Here is a 23,405-nt window from a genome sequence, read left to right on the forward strand (position 1 = left end):
TTTCGAACATTGTTGAATTTTCAATGGACCAGTATGTAATTTCGTCTACCGTCCCATCTTATATAAATGTGATAAATTTTTAATTACGAATAAAATATTTTGCACTCAATACTTCCATAATATTAGAATGATTAAGTCTTCTTAATAATTTTACACCAAAGTTGTATATGTATATATTTTTATAATTAACAATGAAAAACTTTTGTAAGATAATCAAGATTAGTGTATTTATTTATTCAATTGACAAAATAAAAAGATTGAAGTAGTTTCTGTTTTTTCTGCATCAATCTGGGACTGCTGCGTCGTATTTAACCCTATACAAGTTCAAGATTCTCTGAATGTCTTGTTCCCACATCGTTCTATATTTTTCATGAACTGATGAGCATTTAGTTTTGACCATTTCGATTTTATCGGCCATCTTCTCATATTCGTTGAAATTACTTCTTATTATTTTCTGTAAAAGGTGAAAAAATAAAAGATAAGGCGAACCACGAGGGACGCAGGCCCGAGCCACGTCCTAGGCGTATCGGCCCGAAAAGGTAAATCTACCAATAAAAGTAGATCTACGGCTTAATACTTACCTCAAAATCAAGAGGTGTGACACTTTCAATAGAAGTGATGCTTTGTGTAATACTGGTATATGTTATTACACAATCTGTAGGTATCGATGCTTTACTTTTATAATCCTGAAGTCTTTGTCTTAAATCTGAAAGGTAAGAATCAGCAATTAGTAAACATGGGAAAGACTTTAAGGACTATGACCTGGACGTTCAACTACATAGTACTTTAGGAAATGATTTTTCCTTGCCTACATCGAAGTCGGTTTGATTTGCGACGTCTAGGCTCGAACTGTCCGGCGTTAATATTCTTTGGAGAATGTCTATTCGTTCCAACATCTTGTCTTCTAACTCTTTGAAAAGTATCACGAGCGTAGTGCTGCATTTTATGCAGGATAAAATCCTTTCCATGTCAAGAAAAATAGTTTCAGTTTTGATGCAATGCTCTTTAATTGATTCCTGCGAAGTATATGAAACGACTTGAATTTTAATCGTATAATATAATTGATCAAAAAGTTAGGGGGCACCCGGGTTTGAACCGGGGACCTCTCGATCTGCAGTCGAATGCTCTACCACTGAGCTATACCCCCTTTCGCTTATTAGGACAGGCACTCTTAATTTACCGTATTTATGTATTAAGTTTTTGTGCAGCAATATTGAAAAAATATGACGTATAAAAAGTATTATATTTCACATAATGACATAAAGAGTTAACTAAGGTTTCATCTGCTAAAGCAGATGAAAATTTAGGGACTTGGGATAAATTCCAAGTGTGTTCTACAAATTGTTGGCAGAGTAGGTACCTGACCGGCAATCGGCGGGTCGTAAGTTCGAGTCCTGCTCTGGGAGGTACTTTTTTCAGAATTCAATTCTTGTCTGTATGCCGTAAATTTTCCAATATATTGAAATTTTCAGACATTAAACTATAATCTTGAAAATATTTTTATTCCTTTTTAAGTCCGTTTCAGGAATGGCTGCTGCATGATAAAACCATTTTATTTTTACCTTGCTAGGTTCCAGGGGATCTAGAAGTATCTTATTGTTGAAGTCCATAGCTTGATCGATGAAAGTTTCAACGATTGCCAACATTCTTGCTTTTTCCGGATGACCAAACATTGGTTTCAGTTTATTATGAATGGATACGTAGTGTTCTTCCACAGCTTTCATATTTACCTCCAGAATTCTAGACAATTCGGAGCATTTTTCCATCAACTTTTCATTCCTTGACTCGAAGTACTACAATATATATATTGTACCTTCTGTCAAAAAATAGACTCACCTTTTAAAACACCCCATTTATCTTGCATCATGGTGTGTGTGAGAGAAAATTAAAATTTCAATTACAATCTGATGAATGTTTCATTACCTTTTTCAACGTATCAAAGTAATAATTTCCGAGAAATCTGTAGAAGTATGACAAGATATCATAAAACTCGATTGCGTTATCCAACCAAGCAAATTCCAATTGTAGCTGAAAATACTTATATTTCATGAGGATTTCCTCAACGAAAGCCTTGTAATCTGATGGTATACGGCTGCTATCCAAAATTTCCCCATGGGTTTCGTAGAATACCTTTAAGAAAAATAGAAGAGTTGAGGTTTTGTAGAACTGGATCATCCTTATTAGTACTTCTCTACACTCTAGATAATGTAATTCTGTTGGAGATCTTTTAAACGCAATAGTATAAAATGTTCAAGCTTTTAATACGAAAATGATACTACCTTATGAAAAAAATGAACAAACCCAAAATCATTCACGAACAGTGGTGGACAAAGTAAGCAAACCGTAGGACCGATTTTCAGAACAGAGTTGTATATCCGGCCCTTTCCCTCAAAAGAAGAATCTCTCATACTTTGTACACTTGTACTGTATGGTACATCGCTGAGGCCGAAGAAAATAATAATTATTCTGCATAGATTATATCTAGTTCTATGGACCTCAACTTGTCAAGGTTGTCCGTTAATTTGACAGTTCGGTAATCTGAATAATGTAACTCTTTCGACCGAAGAGTCCAAAATCCTAAGTGAAACGCCCAAAATTATCAGTTCGAGATGGCCAAGCAGGTCGTGTGGACGCAGTGCATCGAGAAGGAGAACTTCCTCCGGCTGAAATGGTTCACGAGGAACGAGAAGCGCCTGAACGAGATCGCGAATGCGCCACTAGTCAGGACCGTGCCGGAGGAGGCGAAGGAGGACATGCGCCTTGGACGCATCGCGAGGTTCCAGAATGTCGACCGCAAGAACGTGAAGAAGCTGGACGAGCAGATGCCGTACTCTCACGTCGATCCTAGGATCCACAACGTGATGCAACCGGTCGATCCGAAAACGTTGAAGCTGTTGTACGCTGGTATGTGAAGAAGAAGAATTTAAAACTCTTTGCTTAGTAGTACCAAAACTCAAGAATTGGTCCGATGTGAGGAGCTGCCATACAGCTACTACTGATCCTTCTTGAATTATCAGAAAAACGATTCTGAACCATTTTCGTATCTTTTCGCAGGCACCCAGAGAGATGGGCGCAGAAATTACCTGAGCAAACGGGTGAAAATCATCCCCGAGAACCGATACTATTTCCCGGAGACGTCCAGTTTCGAATACGGCTGGAAAATGTGGAACGCCTCTAGACAAGTCACGCCGAAGGTGCGATACGGAAGGAAGGAGGTTATAAGGGAGTTTTACCGAAGGGCTGGCGTGGGACGGGACCCCGAATGGCACAAGGAACCTGCCAAACTGAGCCCAATGATTTGCGGATCTATTTGAATGTTTTGTCTTCTGTTTTCAGTAAATGTGGTTATATGTGGAGGATTCGTTGTTTTGAATTTACTTTTATACCTTGATCGACCAATTATAAAATTGTTGAGTTTTTTTTTTTCATGAAGGTTGCGCGAATCTTTCTAATTGGGGAGACGACGATGCTGAATCGGGATTTACTCAAGCGATGTGGAGACCTAGTGGATATTGGAGATTTGATGGTAGAAAGAAAAAAATGTTCTATGATGTATGCACTTTCAGCGGTGGGAAAAGCGTCTGCAGGTTCTGATGTTAAAAATATCGTCAGGTGTATATACTCGAGCGTGTATATGCTCTACGTGTCTCTGATTATAAATTCATGTTAATCTGACAGTTTGCGTGGTGGGGCTGGCCGTACGGAAGGGTTAAAAATGAAGATATGTTAATTAGACCCAAAGGAAGCTACATTTCAAGAGACTGACAATTCGCACGTGACTCTAGGTCTCAGCTGTCCTTTGAAAATGCAAAAAAATCGTTACTTGTACATACTCGAGCGTGTAAGATTTTCATACAGATGGTTAATCTCGGTGTTGCAGACGTGTTGGCCAATTAATCTGACACTAATCAGGGGGGTTTTCTCAATCTGACAGTTTGAAGATGATAACGAGGCATTTTTTCTTATCTCCCTTTCTGTATCTCTCATCGTTTCTGTATTCATTATGAAAGTTGTAGATAATAAGATTCTATACAACTTTTGTCTGAAGCAATTGTGTCTACTCTTAGCCATTTTCGAGTTAGAGAGCGATAAGGGCGAGGAGCTTAGCCACACATGCGAAAGGCCAAGGTCAATGTAGAAACCCTAAGGTACATTCATCGCCATATATCTCAAGAACGTTCAAACGTAGAAAAAATTGCTTCAGACAAAATTTGTAGAAAATGTTATGCTCTACAACTTCTATAATGAGTGTGAAAACAATTTGAAGCCCAGGAGAGGAGATAATTCGAAGAAACTGATTCTTGGGACCTTTATGGCCAATTTTTATCGTTTCGGCTTGCTGAAACTATCAGATTTAGGCCCAGTTGCAGGAAAGTCCATTAAGATTTGTTGTCCCATCAAAATTTTAAAACTGTCATTTTTGAAGGGAAAAATGGAGGATTAAGATTTTAATGAAGTATTAAATTTTAATGGACTTTCCTGCAACTGGACGTAAGTATATTTTTGTTGACGAATTTCATTATTCCAGCGAAATGATGTATCTTCATTTTCAACCCAAAAAAACTGGCAACTTCGACGTTTTTAGAAGCTGAAACTCACTGCTTTTTTTTTTTACTTTTCTGGGTAGGTAGTCAGATTTCTGACGCGGAACTTTTGACGCCCAAACGGACACTTACCTTTGCCGATTCTTGAATGTCGCAATAGGAAGTGTAAGTTTTGTGATGCACGATCGAAAAAAAACTCCTGTCGTCTTGCGGAGTACTGGGGTACAACAAGAACACATAGTTCTTCGTTTTGATCAGCGGCGACGTCGTTCGCATAGAACGTCTTCTTTCGAATTTTTTTGCATTGCCTGCGCCCTCGTCAACATGGTTTTTCTTCCCTTTGGTCACCACTCCCGAAGTGAGTGAGATCTGGGATATCTCCAATTTTTGCTTCAGTAATCTCTCACCTAAAAAATGGTATCAAATTCACTTGACGGCGTTTGGAGTTATGAATCGAAAACGTACTAGGCGCCAAACTATCATCGTAGTGTAACTTTTGCCTCATTTCGTGGATATCTGATAGTATCTCCTTGAAACATCGGGAAAACGAAAAGAGAAAGTCATAGCTTCCCAGATTTTCTTTCTTATATGACGTAATATACCAGCTTTTGATTTTGCCATTCAACTTCTTGATGTCATAAGCAAGATCAAAAACTGCTTCTCCGATTTCCCTGTGTAGTCTTTTGATTTTTCTTTCTACTTCATCTTTGAATGCGAACTCTTCCATTGACTTATTCAAACTGCAATCGAAAACTATATTATATGATTGTATTTCAAGGTCTCTATAAATATTGTACGTCTGTACCCAGCTTTATATTTCGAGAAATTACATTACATTACTCTGGGAGCTAGTCTGATGATCTATCTGAAAAAGGGGAGTAAGAAATGGCATGAATCACTCACTTGAGTAAAGGAGTCTCTAGTTTTCCACGACAAGCATCAATAAAATCCTCGTAAATATTTTCTATGTTCTCTTTGCTCCCAGAAAACTCCTTAGACATGATTTTTTCCATTGCTGTTATTCTTTTCACCAAAGCCTTGGCTTCATCGGCAGTGAAATTTCCGTCTTCAGAGAATAACCTTAAGTGCCAGCAAAAAGATGATTAAGCCAGCAAAATAAAAAATGAATTTTGAAATATATAAAGGAAACAGCAAATCCAAAAGCTCCACAACATGTTTCTTCTCTCTCGAAGAATAAATATAGAGGTTCGGAAAACAACGATCAAAGGTTTGACTTCCAATGCATAAGAAAGGAGAGTGACTGAATGTTAGTTTCAGCGTCCATCCTTTTAATGCGCCATCAACTTACCTCACCGACTTCATAAATTTTATGTGAGAATTCCGAACGTCATTCAGAGTGGTGAAATATTCATTCTTGAAGTAATCGTGACGTGTTTTCATCTCTAGACAAACCAACGAATACAGGGTATTCAGTTTGTTCATCAAACCCACGGCATGTCTTTCCTTCTTGATGGATGTGTATTCAGTCATTATTTCATCTATTGCCGCGTTGTATTGCGTTTGCAAGAAGTTGTCGAAGATCTCTTTCATTCCATGTTTGAGCAGAGAAGAATAATCTAATTTTTCTAGAACAGCCTAGGATAAAATGATATATGTGGTTGGTGATATACCAGGGATTTTCGAATTGATCTTGCTTTGTGATGAGTGAAATTAAGTTTTGAACATTCACATCCAACTTCTAAACACTAAACTTGAACGCACCTACTGTTGTTGTTAGTTTTCTGATGAACAGAGTTTCAATGTTCAATGTCACTTTGTCATTCATGGATATCAGTATACAGGATGTATTTGAAGGGGGGGCTTTTTTTCAACAGAATGTAGAACTGGTCAAAATGAAGCGTTTCACCAAAAATCACTTATACAAAACTTTCAAAATGGCAAAGTTGGAAAAAAATTGAAAATGATTACTCAAAAGATCCTAATATGACCCTAGAACGTTTGTTAGCTGAATTATCGCAAAGCAGTGGGAAAAAATTTGTGGTTAAACGATTCATTTTGATGAGTTCTACCTTCTGTCAAAGCCTTACCTTTGAAAACGCCCTGTATTTGTTTGACTTTCTCTGATAGCTAACTTACCAACTCATGTTGCTGAAATCTTTCTTCGTGCATCTTCAACTCTACCAATCTAACCTTAAAAAAGTCCTCTCGTATGTTATGAATTCTCACGTTATTGATGGTCACTTTCAATTCCGATCTTTTCTTCAATTTCTGCTTCTCGGCGTTCGCCCAGTTGTCCAAAATGACGGCGATGATCTGCTTCGAAGTGTCCCTGGTGATGATCAATGCATGCCAGACTCTGGAGAATAATACGTCTCATTGATTCATCAGTTGCTCCAAAACTCTCTTTCCGAGAAGAGAGATTTATCGAATCGATAGAAAATTGAAACATTTCCGTTGCGAAATGAATGGAGAAAATAATGGGAAAAGTCACCCGAACTGCCAGTTATCTATTCCCTGCATCAAGAAGCGGCAGTTCAAGAACTCCCTTGAGAAGAGATGGTCGTTCGTTTGGAGCTCGGCAACGTCCATCCAGCTGGCTCTCTTCTTCATTTTTCTAGGGTCAGAGTCGGGTGGGGGTACAAACTGTGTTATGAATCTGTCCAGTTCATCGATAAGAATATCGACGTTGGACAGCGAGAGCTGCACGAATTTATCCACGAGGGCAGTTTCATCCTTCAGATGACTCTGTATTCTGGAATTTGGTGAAATTTGATTGTGTTAAGAGATAACCTTGAAATTTCTTCAAATACTTGTGAATGGAGTGCCTGTACTGGTTATAGGTTGAGATGTTTCTTAGTGGAATACTCACAAGGCATCTATGCTCGAGAGAGTGCTTTGGATCTGTTGCATTGTTTTATTTAAGTTGTCCTCACTTATATCTTGGCGTAAAGTATCTATCAGAAGGTTCATGACATTATTCATTTGCTGAAATTATGTGAATTGCAATATTCATTATTGATATTACAGAAATATGAATATTCAGGTGAATAGTACCCTGCGATACGAATATGAGCAAATGTAACCATCTGTAGAACCAGCTAAGCACCATTATATTCAGCATGACAACCCAAAGAACGAAGACTATTTGTTGAATTTACTCACCACAGTTTGTTTATCGTTTTTCGTCACAAGTAAAAACAGTTGCTGCCCGTACAAAGCTCTGAGTTCTTCTAGTCTATCGAAATAAGAATCGAATATACCAGTTGAGTAAGAGAAACTCTTCAAATTACTCTCCAACGTGTCCAAGAATCCTTGGATAGCAGCCGACCACATTTTCTGCGGAAAAAAACAGTTTTTGGACCTCCCAAGTACTTTTCCTATCCAGACGAATGGTTAGTTTACCTGAAGCTCCTCCTCGTCTATACAGTGCATCGTTGATAAGTCTTGGATCGCCCTCTGATCCAACTTCAACCCTTCCAAGCCAATTAAACCTGCATTCAAGAGGGCGGTCGCAGCGTTCCTTATTTCCTCGAAATAATTCTCGAATACTTCTAGGGTAGGATTGGATTCGAGGTATTTCAGTTTTTTCGCTACCCTTTCTGAAATCCACGTAAATTTCATTCAGTTTCGGTCATGAAAAAGGATCCAATAAAATATTTCAGACATATGGAACTCACTCAAACGACGAAAATCTTCGTCAGCTTTCTGGAGTTTCTTTAGGATGTCCTGCTTGGTAGGACCCCTCGCAATTTCTTCTGATACTGCGCGAATAGGTTCTTGAATGCTGTAAAATGTTACCAGATGTATTGAGCGAAATTTATGTGTTACAAAAGGTTAGACAAGAATTAATTCTTTATCTACCTAACAAAAAACAATAATGAATTAAATGACAGATCCAGATGTTTTGAAAAAGAATAAGAAAAAAGAAAATTAAAGAATCAAAATGTATACTGAAAGATATATACGTGTATACATGCCTATCTTCTTCTACGATAGCCTTTTTGACTGCTTCGTGGCATTTGAGTACTTGAAACCAAAGCCTCATTTCTTCTTCCATCTGGAGTTTCAATTTCTTCTCCAATTCTGTGTAGCAATGGTAATTATTCATTGTGATTTCATTGAGGTGCTAAAAAGCGATATCGAAATGAAAAGTTTGATTTGAAAATCGACATCTTATTCGATGATTTCTGCAACTGGAACTATGTATCGATTATCGATTCTATGTTAGTTAAGTCGAACTTTCTTTCTTCAGCCATCAATAACCATTCAGATGGACAGAGGGGTTGAAATAAATGGTAATAACTTACCTGGATTTTTTTCTCGAAGAATTTCTGTATGTCATAGGGCATGATATACATATTATCATGCATTTCCTTGTAGGCATTCTTCAGTATCAACTTGAACCTTTCCGACCTATGCTTTTCCAATTTTCTGACGAAGTCGCAAAAGGAATCGATTTTTTTGAGTCTGCTATCGTTGAGTTGCTTTATGATTTCTTGCATTCTCATTATCAGCTTGTCGTTCATATTGACTGATGGCTGAAAGAAGTGTCCATATTTACTACAATAATTATATGGACTTTCCTTCATTAATACCACCTACCTTTTCCTTGATACTCAACATGATTTGTTCGACATTCTCTTTGATCATTTGGATGTTCGATACGATATTTTCTGCTTCTTTTCTTATTTCTTGTTCAATGACTTCATTCAGATCGTTCATCCTCAGGTCAATTTCCTTGACGATATAATCATGCCTCTCCTTTCGCCTCATATCAACCCTTTGTATAGATATTGGCAGCTTTTGTTCAGTAGCTTCAATGATATCGACAAAAATAATGATCGTCAGTATCAAATAACAACATTGTCACGAAATGGATCATTGGAATTCAAGCAGAATATTTTATGAACTTGGGAAATACCAACGAATCAAGGAAACTTTGGGAGGGGCGTTATTTTTCTTGTTGAAGATCCACCCTGTATAATTGAGAGAACTCACCCTGTTGAACACCTAGACCCTTGATATCCCACGCCATATCCTGACTCTCCGTCCTCTTTATGGGCGGAAGGCGAATTTTTGAGTCCAGACAGTTCTTTTTTCTGCAAATATCTCGCTGGTCAAGACTCAACGACGAACCATGTGCTTTTGGTTCGACCAAACGGGCACTCTCCGATTTTTCGTCTTCGAACTTGACGAATTCTTCCAGCTTACTCAGCTCGGTAACCTTCATTATGGTCTCTTCGAATGAACGGACTGCCTTAACGTCCTGACAAGGAAGCAGTATTTTACTATTCCTCGGAAAATCTCAGCTCAAACGAAGTGATGAATCCATAAATAATTTATAAACTGATTTACCATTTCAAAGATTATATTGCAATAAAGAAACACATATAGGAAAAGAACCTTATAGTTTGTAGATGCGAATTAAGTAGTATATTAAGGGGAGTTCTGCCTCACTTGATGACCAAACATAATCTTATAATGGCAATAATGAATTTGCGATGAGGTTGTGTCATCCAATGAGCCAGAACTCTCTTTGTAATACTACTGACTTATAAACGAACTCTTTAACTAGTTATTGAATTAGGTGTCTTACTCCTGATTTCCTTCTACTATCCGAAAAATCTTCAGAACTTCGAGTCCTGCCCTGGTTGAGCAATTCTTCTGCGCTGGAAAATCCCAGTCTATCTTTGCTTCTGTTGGATCTTCTGCTGCCATCGATAGATGTCCGTCTATTCCATTTGCTTTTAGATCCCTTTGGTTTCAATTTTGATGGTGTTACCGCTTCCTAGTAACGCTTTTGAATTATTCTTCAGGAGAATATTTTAGATTTTTTAATTTTTTCATTGATTAACAATGAAGGTGCGTGCCCTACGCTAAATCCGAAGAATTTATCATAGGGTCACTTTTTTGCAGGCAGACCAAATAGAGCCAATGGTAGCAGGGTTATTTAAAGGAAGATTCAAGAAATTTCTATTTTCTCCGAGTCTTTACGATTAACAGTTGAATATTTAATCATTTGGGAACGTTAGCAATGAAGTTAAATTGCAGTATTTCATACCTTAATATCTGGTAGTGAGTCATTTTCCTCTGCATTTTTGATCAGATGAAGATTCATGTCGATCATTTGAAATTCATCAAGTGCTAACGCTTGAGATTTCTTGGTAAGCCGTCTTGGTTGAAACGCCTCCATTATTTTATTATATTTTAGTCGAGCAAATTTCTCAATTCAACCTTATTCTTTTGGAAAATTCATACTCTGTCAAAAAATTTCTGTCAAATTGGAATTTTCACTGTCAATGTGGTCTACAATCAAATTGTAGAGGAAATTAAACATTAAAGTGGCTCTTGTTTTCCCTCATACTTCGTTAAGAAAACAACAAAAACAACAAAGAGTTTATTTAAATAAATAAATAAGTCAGTAATAGAACAGAGAATCATTATCACCATACTTTGAAATCCTCATATCCTATAAAATTATTATTGTACATAATAGATAATAAATAAGTATACCCCAAACAACAACCATCAAACATATCTCATTGAGTTATTGAGCGTTTCAGTGCTGAAATATGAGTTGTACAAGTTCAGTTCCTTTTTGGTTTTATCTTAGCGCCAAATGAAGCATTCACGATGTCGGAAGCTTCTTCCTCATCATTTCCTAACTGTTCATAGTCTTGTTGATACGAGTCTTCAGGCTTGGAATCATCTGAAACCTCAGCTACAAATATTTCTATTGCTTTATCTCTATTAGATCCCCTATTCGATAATTTCATCAAATTGCTATTGATCTTTCCAGCTGCTTGTAGAGAAGCCAAAGCATCGGCTACCTCTTTGTTAGGAAGGGATGAGTAGTACCCTCCAGGTTCATCCATTTCCTCTGTCAATGACGATTCTGCATTCGAAGTTGAGTGTTGTTCGACATCATTTGTGTCATCATCGTTGGAATCAAAGTTGTCCTTTGACTGCTCAGCATTTGTCGATCGGGATATCGTTTGACCAACGATTTCTGAGGCTTCAGGTTCGTAATCCAAATTGTACCCTGCGGATACCAACGACGATTTTGACAGCTGCTTCTGGTAGTCTTGCTCGTTGTAATTGAAGGATTGGAATTCGGGGTTCAGATCAAGGGTGACTGGTTTCTCTTGACCTTGTAGACGTTGGAACTCCTTCACGAAACTTTGATCGGCTGTGAACAAGGGATGTATGTTATACTCCCCTTGCTGTGGTTGCTGTTGGTGGGTTACCTCCGAAACCAATAGCTGTTGGTGTTGACTGCCCTGCTGGGTATTTTGATCCTTAGTTTTCTGGCTATTTTCTGATAGGAGGAGCTCAAGGTCCGGTATATTCTGTAGGAACTGATGATGTGGGATATCATCAGAATCCCTGTTCGAATGTTGTACATTTTGAACAACTTTGTAGTACTTGTTTTGGTTTTCTTGTGATTGAGCACCGGTGTTTTGTGATTTGAACTGAATTTCGTTGTGGTTGCTAGATTGTTGGGGTGTTTGCGCCGTTGGAGCTGGCCCAGGGATGTTTTGGGTATAATATTGTACGTTTTTCAGGGGCTGTTGTTGATTTCTGAAGTACTTCACTGGTTCACTAGCTTCGGTCACGTGGTACTCGTGTTGGAACTGCTGCTCAGGTTCGTAAATATACTGCTGTACTGGAGCTTGAGGTCTCACATGCTCTATGTTGGCTGGTCTGTCAGCTGGACTCAGATTAGGAGCAGGGATGGTGTGTATTGGACCCTTTTCACCGACTTGTTGTATTGGGTTCAGGAGGGTGCTGGAAATACCCGATGGAATCTGATTGGTTTGAATGTGAAAATCGTACTCCTTCTGTATGGAAGAGGTCGTTTTTTGTTTTGGATGCACAAATGAATATTTTTCTGTTGGTTGAACATAGAGGGATTGCTCTGTTGGTGGTCTGTATGTTGTTGGTGGAGAGTTCCAGAAGGGTCTAATGGAGGGAGTTGATTGAAAATATCTATTCAGGGAGTTTGGAGGGAATGGTTTCTTGGACTTTTGAGGCAGAGAATGCATGGGTATTGGACGTGGTCTCATCTGTGGCGGAGGTCCTCTCAAGTGCATTTTTTGGAGGTGTTGCCATTTCTTGACGAATCCTGGATATGGAGGTGGTCTTGGAGGGCCTCTTGGTGGAAAACTGCCTCTATGTCCTTGGGATAATCCGAAGGAGATTGTGCAGGAAATAACCAGAAATATTGCAGCAATCTGAAATGAAAGAAATGAGTGATGTAGAGATACCTGTGGGACAATACGAGAGGCTGCTCAAAGGGGAGGTACTATATCACACCTACTTATTGGGATCACTAGAGAAGAGAATTTTTGAGCGAAAAAGTAGGAATTATACTTAATATTGCAGGTCCTAGGCAATTCAGTAATGGCATCAATAGCCAATATATCTTGAAAAAAACCTTGGTCGAGCCAGAAAACATCAAACTTCCATCAAATTCTCCTAATTTATGTTTTGACGGAGTAATTCGTGATTCTGAATGAAAATCTTTCTTCTATCTTGGTCCAACAGACCAATTTTTGTGAAATATGTGAAAAAATATTCGTTAATGCTTGATTCTTCGATAAAAAGCGCTAGAAACCATGAATTCTTGATTCGTGAGACCCCAGGAATGCAGGCTGTTTGCTACAAATATTTTTATTCCTGTCAGAGGGTGTGGATGAGTTGCACCATAATTGTGTGGGGCAAGTTTTAGCTAGTAGGAAAGAGGACGTGGATTTACTGATTACTTATCAGGATCAGACCTGTCGTTATCATAGATTTCCCATTGAAAATCTAAACTGCAACTCTCCGGTCAATTTATGTCTCTCTATTCGTTTGTCCTCCTTAAATGCCTGCTACTTTCTTCCTGTTTAATCTGCGACGATTCTGCTTTCTTCGCAGTCAATCTTATCAAAACACATTCGGATGGAAGGTCAGCGGTTCATTGGCTACTTTCTCGTCGAGAACTTCTTGGACTACTATATAGCGAAGAGCGAGGACAGTGATGCCTTGTAATTGGCAGAAACTTTGAGAATTACGAGAAAGTGATGATTTTAACTGTTGATGAATTGTTGAATCTGTCAAGACGTTCACACTTTGTGTAAAATTGCCCATCATTTCCATAATTTTTAGTGATTAGACTGCACAATTTAAGAGCGTCCTATTCTCTCTTCAGTTTCTTCAACATTGGGATAATATGGGACATTTCCAAGAAATTGCAATACTTGATTGCTTTTATAGGCAATTTAATTATCTGATTCAGAAACGAACACGTTATTGCTCAATTTTGAAATAAATTAAAGAAAGCTCTGACTAAAAATAGGTTCATCAAAATAAAATTGATAAGATAAATGAAGAGAAGATATATTGGAAATATATCCTGTTAAGGACAAGGTTTCCTAATGATTTGAACTGTTATTCATAAGTGAAATATAAAATTCATTACTGGAGTTGAAAAGAATTCCTAGATTGCAAAATTGTATGATGAGTGTGTGTCTCTCTTGTCTTTCAAATCCGTTTTGAATTTTTCTCGTATATCCAAAATTTCAATTTAAAAAAAATTATCGAATATATCGAGATTCTGCTCGAATATCATTTTGATATTGCATGTTTTATGATATGGATCAAGCGTTTGACCATAGTGTATTTATAATATTTCTATATAAAAACCAAAAAACTATTTTATTACTGTCCCTATCATGTTTTTCTCTGGGAATGAATTCAGTGATAAGTATGCTTAGAACCTAATGAACAGGATACCTTTTTATTCTTACATCCAAAAATAATAATTTCAAGAAAACCGATATTTTAATGGATTAGTTATGAATTTGAAGAAGGTACCAGAGTACGTAGAGGTTCTTGAAAAATTTGCATAAGAGATTTTGTTTTCAACACATGCTCTTACTGTTTTTGAATATTTTTATGATTAACTGATTAATTTTGCATATTACGGTCATCGTTCAGAGAAAACCGACGTTTAGAGAAAATGACTGCTTTGGGAAAATAATCCTGACTGAAATCTTATAAATGCGAAAATCACAATCAGGGCCAAAACTTATACCTAGGGAAATTTTTTATTTAACATATACAAATATCTTTTTCTACCTGCATCGTGAGGAACGTATCTTGAATTCTTGCTTTGCCAAACCTCAGGTCATGAATGTAGACCAAACTCTTCGTAAACACTCACGAAAAACTGAAGAAATTGAAATCCACTTCACCACATTCTTGAGAGCATCGTCAACTGTACAATTAGGTCAATTTACGGATTTATATAGCGATGCCAGTTAAGGTGATGCTGAGGAGATTGAGGAAAGAAGAATCAAGGAAGTGGAAGAATGGATTCGGAAGAGAATTTCTTATCTCTGATGGGGACATGTTGTACAGAGTGTGCAGATTACATTGGTCACTGCAGTGACTTGAAATAATTCAAAAAGAAGAAAAAAGAATATTTTCTTTGATTTGTTTAAACATTTTCTGAGTACATAAACAAGGAAAGTTTTTGACTCGTAAAAATATTTCAACAGTAGATTCCTGAGGTCCAAAGAAACACTTTTTTCCTACATTCGGCCTTGATAAAAAGATAACCATTTTAAGATTTCATGGTGAGCTGTGCCATCACTGGAAAAACAAGATTTCTTTCAGAATGACTAGTTGAATCTGTGGCACTACACATATGTGGATCTTTCAAAAAGAGCTGCATTCGGTCAAAGCACCCATTTTTTGGAATTTCACAGATATTTTTGAACATTATACGAGAAAATATGAAGAATAATTTTATTTCACAAAATGTTCAAGTGTTCATTAGATAGCGTCCAACATTTAGTTTCAAGAGTTGGTTTTTTTGAATTTTTGGTATTTTTATGGTACGTAATGGTCATAATGAGAAAAGTGGAAGACGTGGCAATATCTTGTGCCAGAAAAAGATTCATCAAATAAATGAAAAACTATATTCCGAAATTAATTTCATTCGATAAAACCGTTTGTGAGAAATAAAAATAACATCTTTTTAATGGTTTTTCAACAGCTTGTATCTATTTAACGAGCTGCTTCGGAAAAAAAAAGGAAAAGAAAAAAAATTGTATGAGTTAAAGACTCAGCATATGTAGAAAATATTTTAGTTGAAAAACATTTCGAAACAGTACCTACAGAATACACAAGGGTTAGGGACTGATATCATCTTTTCATATTAGAAAAATCGCAATATTCATTGATCATTAATTACTTGTGAAGATTCTGTTCGATGTCAAACATAATGAGATTATTATGAAATTTTTTTTCCCAGTCGAAGAAATTCAAAAATTTCTTCAAAATCGTTACTGTGTTATATATACCACAACTACTGTTTGGCTTGGCTTCCTATTCATTAAATATTATTCATTGCTTATCCTTACAGCCATCCTGAAATTTTTGGTCCTTAGTTCACCAAATTTTACCCAAACTCTTTAAGACCATCCTTTGGATAAGAGATAATTTTGACTCCTTAAAATGCATCTCCCATATTATGCAGACTCAATCCTGGATATACTCGAATTCAACAGCATTCTTCCTGAAATATTTTAATATTATCCTTTCAATTAGTTCTCATCACAAAATTGAGGAACTCTCTGTGTAATTGATAGGAAAGAGTGTTCGTAATTCTATGCATCTTTTGCTGTTACGAAACTGATTACTTGCATCAAATTCGGAGATTAAAACCAGTGTTATTTGGATTTGATTACGAGTTCAGCAAAATAAGTATCCTATCTCTTGTTTGAACTCCTAAATGGCAGAGTAAACCCGATATTTTTCATTTCAAATACAGGGAAATAATAATAATGAATAGAGCAAGGAAGCGACTTCCACTATTCTGAAGATGAGGAAACTGTTTTCAAAAGATACGTACAAGTACTGTCCATATAAATCAAGGTGGACAGAAATCCATTTCGTGAAAAGTTCCCAACGAGAGCATTATCGAGAAATCAGGCTGGAAGTGATAAGAATTCTTGAGAAAGCGGCCGGCGCCTTATTATATTTAATAATGACATGAAAAAATAGGAGAAATTCCCCTAATTGTGAATCCAACTCATCTATATTAGATAGAAATTTTCAACAGTGAATATAAATGCGTTTTCGGTGAGTTATTGAAGAAAGTGAGGAATTTGCGGTTAGAGGTATGAAATGCTCGATTTAACACGAATGGTTCACAATTAACGAGCCAATAAATATTTCAACCGATTGTTAGCTGATTTAATAAAAAACTTAGTTCTCCTTAGATCTATTAGCTTCAGTAGGTAATAAATTGGACAGAAATGTAATCAAATCCTCCTTTGAAAGTTTAACAACTTACCCCTGGCATACTGGAGTTTTCTATAATGAATAAAAATATTTACTATATCATTATGCCTTTCGGGAATTTTCTGAGGAACTCAAAACTAAGCGTTGATAATTCTATCAGCATAAGGGTACAATAGAATGAGCTGATGGTGAATTCAGGATATGCAGAGATAGGATTGAGTATGTAACCAAGTGAATAATACTTGAAACCGATTAAATTCCTTCAAATTTCAAACTTCTGTTATTTACAATTCGCACATAGCAAGTTTGAAACAAATAGTAGACATTCTGCAGACATAACTGTCTGAGAAGTTGAAAAATTCAAAGACCTATTTGTGAAATGTATTTACCTAACACATGTAGACACACCTGTCAAATACGTTGCCACAATCTAGCAGTTTTTCGATCTATTGCAAGCCCACTTGTTTATTTGGACAAACGCAAGATGCAGCACAAATGGGAGATTTCCTTTAGAATGTCTTCAGTTGTCGAGTTGTTGATGTTAATTGAAGATGTAGGTTTGTAGATCGACAGCCAGTGTATACGATCGGACGAAATTATGTTCTCGATTGAGGAAATCCATTCGTTTTCACGTCCGTAGCCGTAGAGTTGAGATGATAGTGACTCCCAGAATGCATAACTTTCCATTCAATATCACAATATCTCGAAGGTTGGCCTATCAAGTATCAAAGGGATGACGTTGAGGTCAGTACTGCCTTCGTATAAATGACTGAAGATGCCATCAGTCCATATCTACTGATTTCATTTCATTTCACACATCGAAAATGTTCAAAATTAACTGCTGTTCGAAGAAGTGAATTTGTTAAGTACTCTAAGTTTTAAAAGGTACATTCAAACTGGAATATATGAAGGAGCAACTGCTTGAAAATAAATACTAATTAACTGTGGCAACCTTAGGCTAATTCCAATGCAAATAGGTTGATGGATAAAGTTAGCTGATTCGCCACTATTTTCATATGTTACGTTAAATTGTCGTATTATATATTTGAAATTTGAAAATGACTATTTAATAATGGTTTGTACAATATAATTATATGAACCTGATGTCGTAGAAAATGATATGGAAAACAAAACTCTCAATATGAACATGCACATATTCCTGAATTAAACATTATGGAATAACGAGTTAAGCTGATTTCTGTAGAGGATTGAAATCAATGTTTGTCAAGTAGTGAACTATTCAGTTATTTTATCTATGCTTTTTTCATCAAAAGTTTAATACTTGCTTATGAACATGAATTTTATTTTTCCCTGATGTTTGTAATTTCATAACTTCAGTTTTTTACTTACCGTAGATAAATGATATAAAATGTGTGGAATCCACATCATATTTGTAGTTGTATGAGTTGAGGTATGTGACCGTGAAGAATTCTGAACTTTTCAATCATGGCATAAAAGTTTGGCATTCTAAATTTATTTTTATTGCATATTACAATGAGCAAGTTTAAGTATTCAGATAGAATTTCCTGCAGTAACTTTGGAAGAAACGAAAATAATTTATAGCTAAAAATAAAAGGATGTCTAAAATAAAATAAAAAAAAAATCATTGTTTCAAGATTCCTAGTTCAGTTTCCTTTTCTGGAAAGACTAACTTCTATTTTCACAGGTCAAACCGATAAAGTATGTTATAATATTCGAAAAATCTTCACTGCTGAGTATTCATATTTTATTGTAGTAAAATAATCGAGGGTTCACATTCAAGAAAGATGAAACTGAATATACCAAAGTGTATGGAGTCCTTTCTATTGAGAGGTTAGTTTCAAATGTTCTATTCAATATGATTATGTGTAAATCTCATAAGAAAGTTTTATATGACAGAAAGTGATATTCTGAACCTCCATCACTGAAAAAGGAAAACCAACCTTTCCATTGAAATTGCAGAAATCCAGTATTTTTCGAACATAGTTTTATTTTCAACTCAGCATTTATTATTCACACTTTCAAACAGATCTGATCCAGATTTTTAATACTTACCTAATATTCTAACGTCCTGAAACTTTATACTCTACAAATCTGAGAACAAATAGGCCATCTGAATTTTATTTAGGAGATAACATTAGAACCGACTTGTCAGATTCAAAGCTTTCACTTGAGTTTCGAAAATAGAGCCTTTCAGAATATAGGTAAAGTAAAGAAGAAAAGAAAGAATATAGTGAAGTAAAGTTTTCATTTTGGTTCTTGTCGTAGATTGCTCTGTTAAATTCAATATCAGCTTGATAGTGGGACAACCTGTGTAAGGATTCTTGAGTTTGATTCGACCATAGATCATAAAGAATACTCAATTTTTTTTTTCAGGTTATAAGGAGTTTCGGAGCAACGAAGACCATTTAACAATAAAAGAAGAGCAGACCCTAGTGGCTAGATTGGTATGTGGACTTCAAGTTCAGCTGTTTGGTATGTCCGAATATAAGGCTTTCGGGGATTACAAAACATTTCGATCTGAGCTGAAATATCGCTGCTTGATATTTTTTCCTATGGCTGTTTGTTTCTATATTGTTTTTTCTTATGGACTTCTGAATTTTATAATCATTGAAATCGAAGGTTGGTACTCAATTGCTATTTATATTTAGGCTTTTATTCACGCTGCTGTGTTTATTCTATGTGTTCGACCAGATATTCTTTTTGCTCTTTGTTATGATTATTATCATCAAAGATCATTATGATAGAATACAGCAGTTTTGGCTTATTTGAAAGCAGAATTGATGAGTCTTATCGATTTTGTAGATGATGCAATGAAGATTCAAGTTCTAGCAGGACTATTCAGTGCTGTCGATAAGGTGGCACCGTTGTTTCTCTGGATGTCGTATGTAGTGCAATCCAAAAATATGTTTGACCTTGTTCAGCGCTACGTCATGTCTGGCAGGGAAATGTCTTTGGATATGAGAGAATTCTACAGGAAATTAACTCTGAGGCTGAATTTCATACAAAAAACAGTTCAGATCAACACTGCTGGCGGTTTTGTGTACCACTACTTTCATAAATCTTTTTGTTTCCATAGCGATCCAAGGTTTGTCTGCAGAACGTTTACACCTTTATGGTTTCCTTTTGCTACAAACTTTTTTCCAGGTAAAAACATTTTTTCCCCATAAACAGTGATTTTCGGGCTTATTCATTAGTTTATTCAGGGTTTGAGCAAGTATTCACTAACGAAATGTTGGATATAATAAGCCAATGAGTCAAACTGCATATTTCAATATGGAATTCGTTCACATCCACATTTGTATATTGATACCATCCTCTTTATTTCAGCAAGGGAAGTGATTTGTATTTTTATCACGTGTACTATCTCCTATTTGAGCTTATTCCTGATCTATCCAACGCTGAATTCCTATGTTATTGCTGAATTATTGGATTACAAAGTGAAACACTTGATAAAATTAATACAAGAAACTTCTTTGAACCGTGCTCGGGATATCCAAAATATACGAGCCAGCTTCAAACGGATTGTGGACTATCATCAAGAGATTCAGGAGTAAATATATTTAATGAATTAAGGTAGAAACACACTGTTGTAAGCTCATGTGATATCATGTGTCGTGCAGCCAAGAAATCTCGGTGTTGTCAGAGCAGACCACGATTGGGCTTGAAATCATGCGCCAGATATCTCGAGTATATACGGCTCATAAGTAGGCTTGAAACTCTTACTGCTAAAAGGATAGAAAAAGGCGAAGGAATTGAAATCCACAAGGTAGCTTGAGGTACCTACCTCATAAATTATAAGGGAGTTAACCCTAAAACTTTGCAAGGAACCTCAAAACATTATTTCAAAGACAAGTAATAGTTTCCTTCTTAATCAGATCTATATTCTTGCGGAAATGAGTAGTTTTTTTGAGCTGAGCTAAGTTATGAGTACCTAGAAGACTGATCACTCTAGTTATGAATTCGAACAAGTAAGCAAAAGCCTCTGACTTCACGTCAGAGACGTTTGGTGCTAGTGGAGGTTCAGGTAGAATGATAACAATCTCATTCGTAAGAAAAAACTCGCGAAAAATCAAATGATGACCTGTTTCCTATGGATCCCATTACAACCAACCTCAATGCGCGTTGCTGTTTACCACCACCATTGAAACAGGGACTTTTCTACCAAATACCTACGATGTCATGAAATATTAAATTAGCTTTTTGATTTTTTACAGATGCTTCGTTTTGGCTAGAGAAATTATTGGGGTTACATCTATTCCTATTGTGCTTGGTGCTGCCCCATTCATTGCTGCTCTATCAACATCTTTCCTCTTGGTATGTTCTAGTCTACAGTCTACAATTTCGAAATTCAAATTCAAGTTTGCGATGAGTAAAAATAAATTTGAGAGACTATTAGACCAATATATAATACTTACTGAGAAGCAAAACATATCTGCCTATTAGAGTACTTTAGGATAATTGTATTTAATTTTTATTTTGTAAGATGTAGGTGGTTATCATCAACCTTTGGTGGTCTGGTATGTTATCTACCTAGCTCCACCTATCCATAAATACCTCGAGAGTAGATATGTATAAAATAGTACATGACCATGACCATGAAAGCTGAAGGACCTTTAGGAAATGCAAAAGTTTCCCAAGTTGCTGCTTTACCTTAAGTTCTCTCAACAGGGATCAATATTATCAAAACATCTTCACTTACAATTTTGTGTGAACATATATGTACATAGTTCTTATTGCTTTAAGGATCCAAACTATGCACACATGGATGAACTATTGACAATCTTTGTTCTTGTTTATCTATGGTGTGATTCCTCACAGAAAATAACAGATTTGGTGAGTAGGACTTAACGTAAAAAAATTGGTAGGTACTTTAAGCACTTTGATCCACTGTTTTTCCAATTATGGCACATTATAAAATTCAAAGGAGTAAACTTACCCTCAATGAGAATTAAAGTTCGGGAGTTAAGAACTGCGTTATGTTTTTCATTACTTATAACAATAGTAGGTATTCGTCCTTATATGATTGAATTTTAGGGTGGAATACTTGCTGAGGAAGTTTATGCAATGGATTGGTATGAGATGGACGTAAAATTGAAGAGTGATTTCGTTTTATTTTTACACAAAGTTCAACAGCCTGTGGAAATGAAATCGTTGTTCTTTATTTTGAACAAACCACTTCTACTCTCGGTAAAAACAATAATTTTGAACCTTGCAGTCTTTTTTTCTATTCTAAACATTTCCGAGCCTCCATGTCAGTAATTTTCGGGATTGACATTTGCGAGCTTAAACCCTCAAAATTCAGGTCCATTTTCTGAATATTCATTCATGTTTTTGCATTTTCGTCGCCTGGAATTTAAGTGTACTATGACTATTTTCCTTTTCAGTTAGGGAGAAGCATGTATTCAGTCTTGATGCTGATTCTCAATAAAAACTGAGACACTCATTCTATCATGACTGGTTTGATGAGAATGATTTCCTGATTAATTCAGTGGAGAAACTATGCAACCATGAATTCTTCTTTTCATACACCTCAACACATATTAGAGTTTTACGAAGTGCAATAAAACCATAAGGCTTGCTTATTTATTATTGTTACACTATGACAATTTTAAAATAAATTTCAGTTACCAATTTTCATTTTTTTCCAAATGTTGCAATATTGAAAGTTTTTTGGGATTTGGAGAATATATGTAACGTTGTTTTAAGCTTCTCAAGTGTTCTGTGCACTGGTGATATGATGTTTATTAGAGGAGAATGTGATTATTGAACATTTTTCCATCCAAGGGTTACAATAAAAAAAAGAGTGTATAATGCAAAGAACTTTTATTTAATGAAACACAACGAAATTTGTGATTGAGATTTGTTGGCTCTGGCAATTCGATGTAGTATATGATATACTCAGTTTGGTATCATCCTTCATATTCAATAATGAGATATCTAATATTAATATATCGACAAAGAGAATTCACGATATTTTCTCCGAATGCCTCTTCACGATTACTTGGTCGTGGATTCATTTGAGAACTCGACGAACGATAAAATTATCGACGAAACTCAGATGAAGTTAGAAGTTATGAGTTGGATGAAGCGGTAGCATTTTACCAATGCACGTGTAGAAATTCCGCTGTAAAATTCACGCCCCTTTCAAAAAAACATTCCAGAATAGATTAATTTTCACTATTGTCAGGAAAAAACGGGATCAATCGAAACATTGTCGTCAAATATTTGACTCGTTAATTTTTTTATTTTGTATCGACTTACGATTAGGCTACCTGAACGATCACTTACCCGATCTGTGTTTGACGAAAACATTCCGTCAAAAATGAAATTGAAAATAAAGCAATATGTCGAGCATAAGTTATTGTCTGGTGAGTTATATGAAAAATGCAATTTCTGTGATGATAGGGTACAATGAGGTACGAGGATATATTGAAAAATTCTTAGCCTACTATAGAACCAAACAAAATTTCAATGTCAAAATATTTTATTACTCAACATATTCTCCTCTCAATTGGATACATTCATTACAGCGAACCTGCAACGTTTCTAGACCTGTCAAAAAATGTTTCTTCTTGCTCTGCAAACCAGACCTCCACAGCTTTTATAACCTCCTCGTTGGAAGAA

The 23,405-nt window shown here is 36.1% G+C and overlaps 5 protein-coding genes and 1 non-coding gene across 7 annotated transcripts; 2 read left to right on the forward strand and 4 right to left on the reverse strand.

Moving 5' to 3' along the window:
* Window positions 1-160: 160 nt before the first annotated feature.
* Window positions 161-5,622, reverse strand: LOC123318421. Its single transcript, XM_044905034.1, has 8 exons — window positions 5,448-5,622; window positions 5,010-5,284; window positions 4,677-4,951; window positions 1,924-2,130; window positions 1,563-1,793; window positions 809-1,016; window positions 582-706; window positions 161-454 (listed from the first exon to the last, which is right to left on the reverse strand). Exons 1-8 carry the CDS (start codon window positions 5,555-5,557, stop codon window positions 284-286), a joined length of 1,602 nt encoding a protein of 533 aa, XP_044760969.1. The 5' UTR covers window positions 5,558-5,622; the 3' UTR covers window positions 161-283.
* Trnac-gca lies at window positions 1,076-1,147 on the reverse strand. The gene has a single exon. It is a non-coding gene; the product is annotated as a tRNA-Cys (tRNA).
* On the forward strand, window positions 2,503-3,359 carry LOC123318422 (protein ATP6V1FNB-like). Its single transcript, XM_044905035.1, has 2 exons — window positions 2,503-2,904; window positions 3,055-3,359. The coding sequence occupies exons 1-2, from the start codon at window positions 2,610-2,612 to the stop codon at window positions 3,312-3,314; spliced, it is 555 nt and encodes a 184-aa protein (XP_044760970.1). The 5' UTR covers window positions 2,503-2,609; the 3' UTR covers window positions 3,315-3,359.
* Window positions 5,623-5,795: 173 nt separating the features above from the next.
* Window positions 5,796-10,761, reverse strand: LOC123318991. Of its 2 annotated transcripts, none has more exons than XM_044905782.1 (13): window positions 10,567-10,761; window positions 10,102-10,293; window positions 9,504-9,771; window positions 9,108-9,319; window positions 8,813-9,043; window positions 8,471-8,631; window positions 8,183-8,289; window positions 7,908-8,104; window positions 7,668-7,841; window positions 7,375-7,490; window positions 6,997-7,257; window positions 6,642-6,861; window positions 5,796-6,140 (listed from the first exon to the last, which is right to left on the reverse strand). In XM_044905782.1, the coding sequence occupies exons 1-13, from the start codon at window positions 10,696-10,698 to the stop codon at window positions 5,850-5,852; spliced, it is 2,562 nt and encodes an 853-aa protein (XP_044761717.1). In that variant the 5' UTR covers window positions 10,699-10,761; the 3' UTR covers window positions 5,796-5,849. The 2 variants fall into 2 exon arrangements, with proteins under 2 accessions (XP_044761717.1, XP_044761718.1); XM_044905783.1 differs by having other exon boundaries at window positions 5,797-6,140; window positions 8,483-8,631.
* A 252-nt stretch (window positions 10,762-11,013) lies between these two features.
* On the reverse strand, window positions 11,014-14,780 carry LOC123319010 (uncharacterized protein CG5098-like). The gene is made up of 2 exons (XM_044905810.1): window positions 14,628-14,780; window positions 11,014-12,739 (listed from the first exon to the last, which is right to left on the reverse strand). Exons 1-2 carry the CDS (start codon window positions 14,631-14,633, stop codon window positions 11,093-11,095), a joined length of 1,653 nt encoding a protein of 550 aa, XP_044761745.1. The 5' UTR covers window positions 14,634-14,780; the 3' UTR covers window positions 11,014-11,092.
* Window positions 14,781-18,469: 3,689 nt separating this feature from the next.
* Window positions 18,470-22,320, forward strand: LOC123319066. The gene is made up of 8 exons (XM_044905913.1): window positions 18,470-18,611; window positions 19,155-19,400; window positions 19,584-19,925; window positions 20,109-20,331; window positions 20,996-21,095; window positions 21,525-21,614; window positions 21,816-21,968; window positions 22,166-22,320. The coding sequence occupies exons 1-8, from the start codon at window positions 18,566-18,568 to the stop codon at window positions 22,214-22,216; spliced, it is 1,251 nt and encodes a 416-aa protein (XP_044761848.1). The 5' UTR covers window positions 18,470-18,565; the 3' UTR covers window positions 22,217-22,320.
* The last annotated feature ends 1,085 nt before the right edge of the window (window positions 22,321-23,405 follow it).

The sequence above is a fragment of the Coccinella septempunctata genome, chromosome 8, assembly GCF_907165205.1.
Source record: "Coccinella septempunctata chromosome 8, icCocSept1.1, whole genome shotgun sequence".
Classification (NCBI taxonomy): Eukaryota; Metazoa; Arthropoda; class Insecta; order Coleoptera; family Coccinellidae; genus Coccinella; species Coccinella septempunctata.

Bases quoted from the DNA above. Each gene is read 5' to 3' on its own strand.
- LOC123318422 (XM_044905035.1), top strand. From the start codon at position 2,610: ATGGCCAAGCAGGTCGTGTGGACGCAGTGCATCGAGAAGGAGAACTTC. The intron at 2,905-3,054 runs GTATGTGAAGAA...ATCTTTTCGCAG, and splicing joins GTTGAAGCTGTTGTACGCTG to GCACCCAGAGAGATGGGCGC.
- LOC123318421 (XM_044905034.1), bottom strand. From the start codon at position 5,557: ATGGAAAAAATCATGTCTAAGGAGTTTTCTGGGAGCAAAGAGAACATA. The intron at 5,285-5,447 runs GTGAGTGATTCA...TTTCGATTGCAG, and splicing joins CTAGAGACTCCTTTACTCAA to TTTGAATAAGTCAATGGAAG. The intron at 1,017-1,562 runs GTAAAAATAAAA...TATACTTCGCAG, and splicing joins ATCCCCTGGAACCTAGCAAG to GAATCAATTAAAGAGCATTG.
- LOC123318991 (XM_044905782.1), bottom strand. From the start codon at position 10,698: ATGGAGGCGTTTCAACCAAGACGGCTTACCAAGAAATCTCAAGCGTTA. The intron at 8,632-8,812 runs GTAAGTTATTAC...ATCGCTTTTTAG, and splicing joins TCTTCGAGAAAAAAATCCAG to CACCTCAATGAAATCACAAT. The intron at 6,141-6,641 runs GTAAGTTAGCTA...ATTTTATCCTAG, and splicing joins GATTTCAGCAACATGAGTTG to GCTGTTCTAGAAAAATTAGA.
- LOC123319066 (XM_044905913.1), top strand. From the start codon at position 18,566: ATGAAACTGAATATACCAAAGTGTATGGAGTCCTTTCTATTGAGAG. The intron at 20,332-20,995 runs GTAAATATATTT...GATTTTTTACAG, and splicing joins TATCATCAAGAGATTCAGGA to ATGCTTCGTTTTGGCTAGAG. The intron at 21,096-21,524 runs GTATGTTCTAGT...TATTGCTTTAAG, and splicing joins TATCAACATCTTTCCTCTTG to GATCCAAACTATGCACACAT.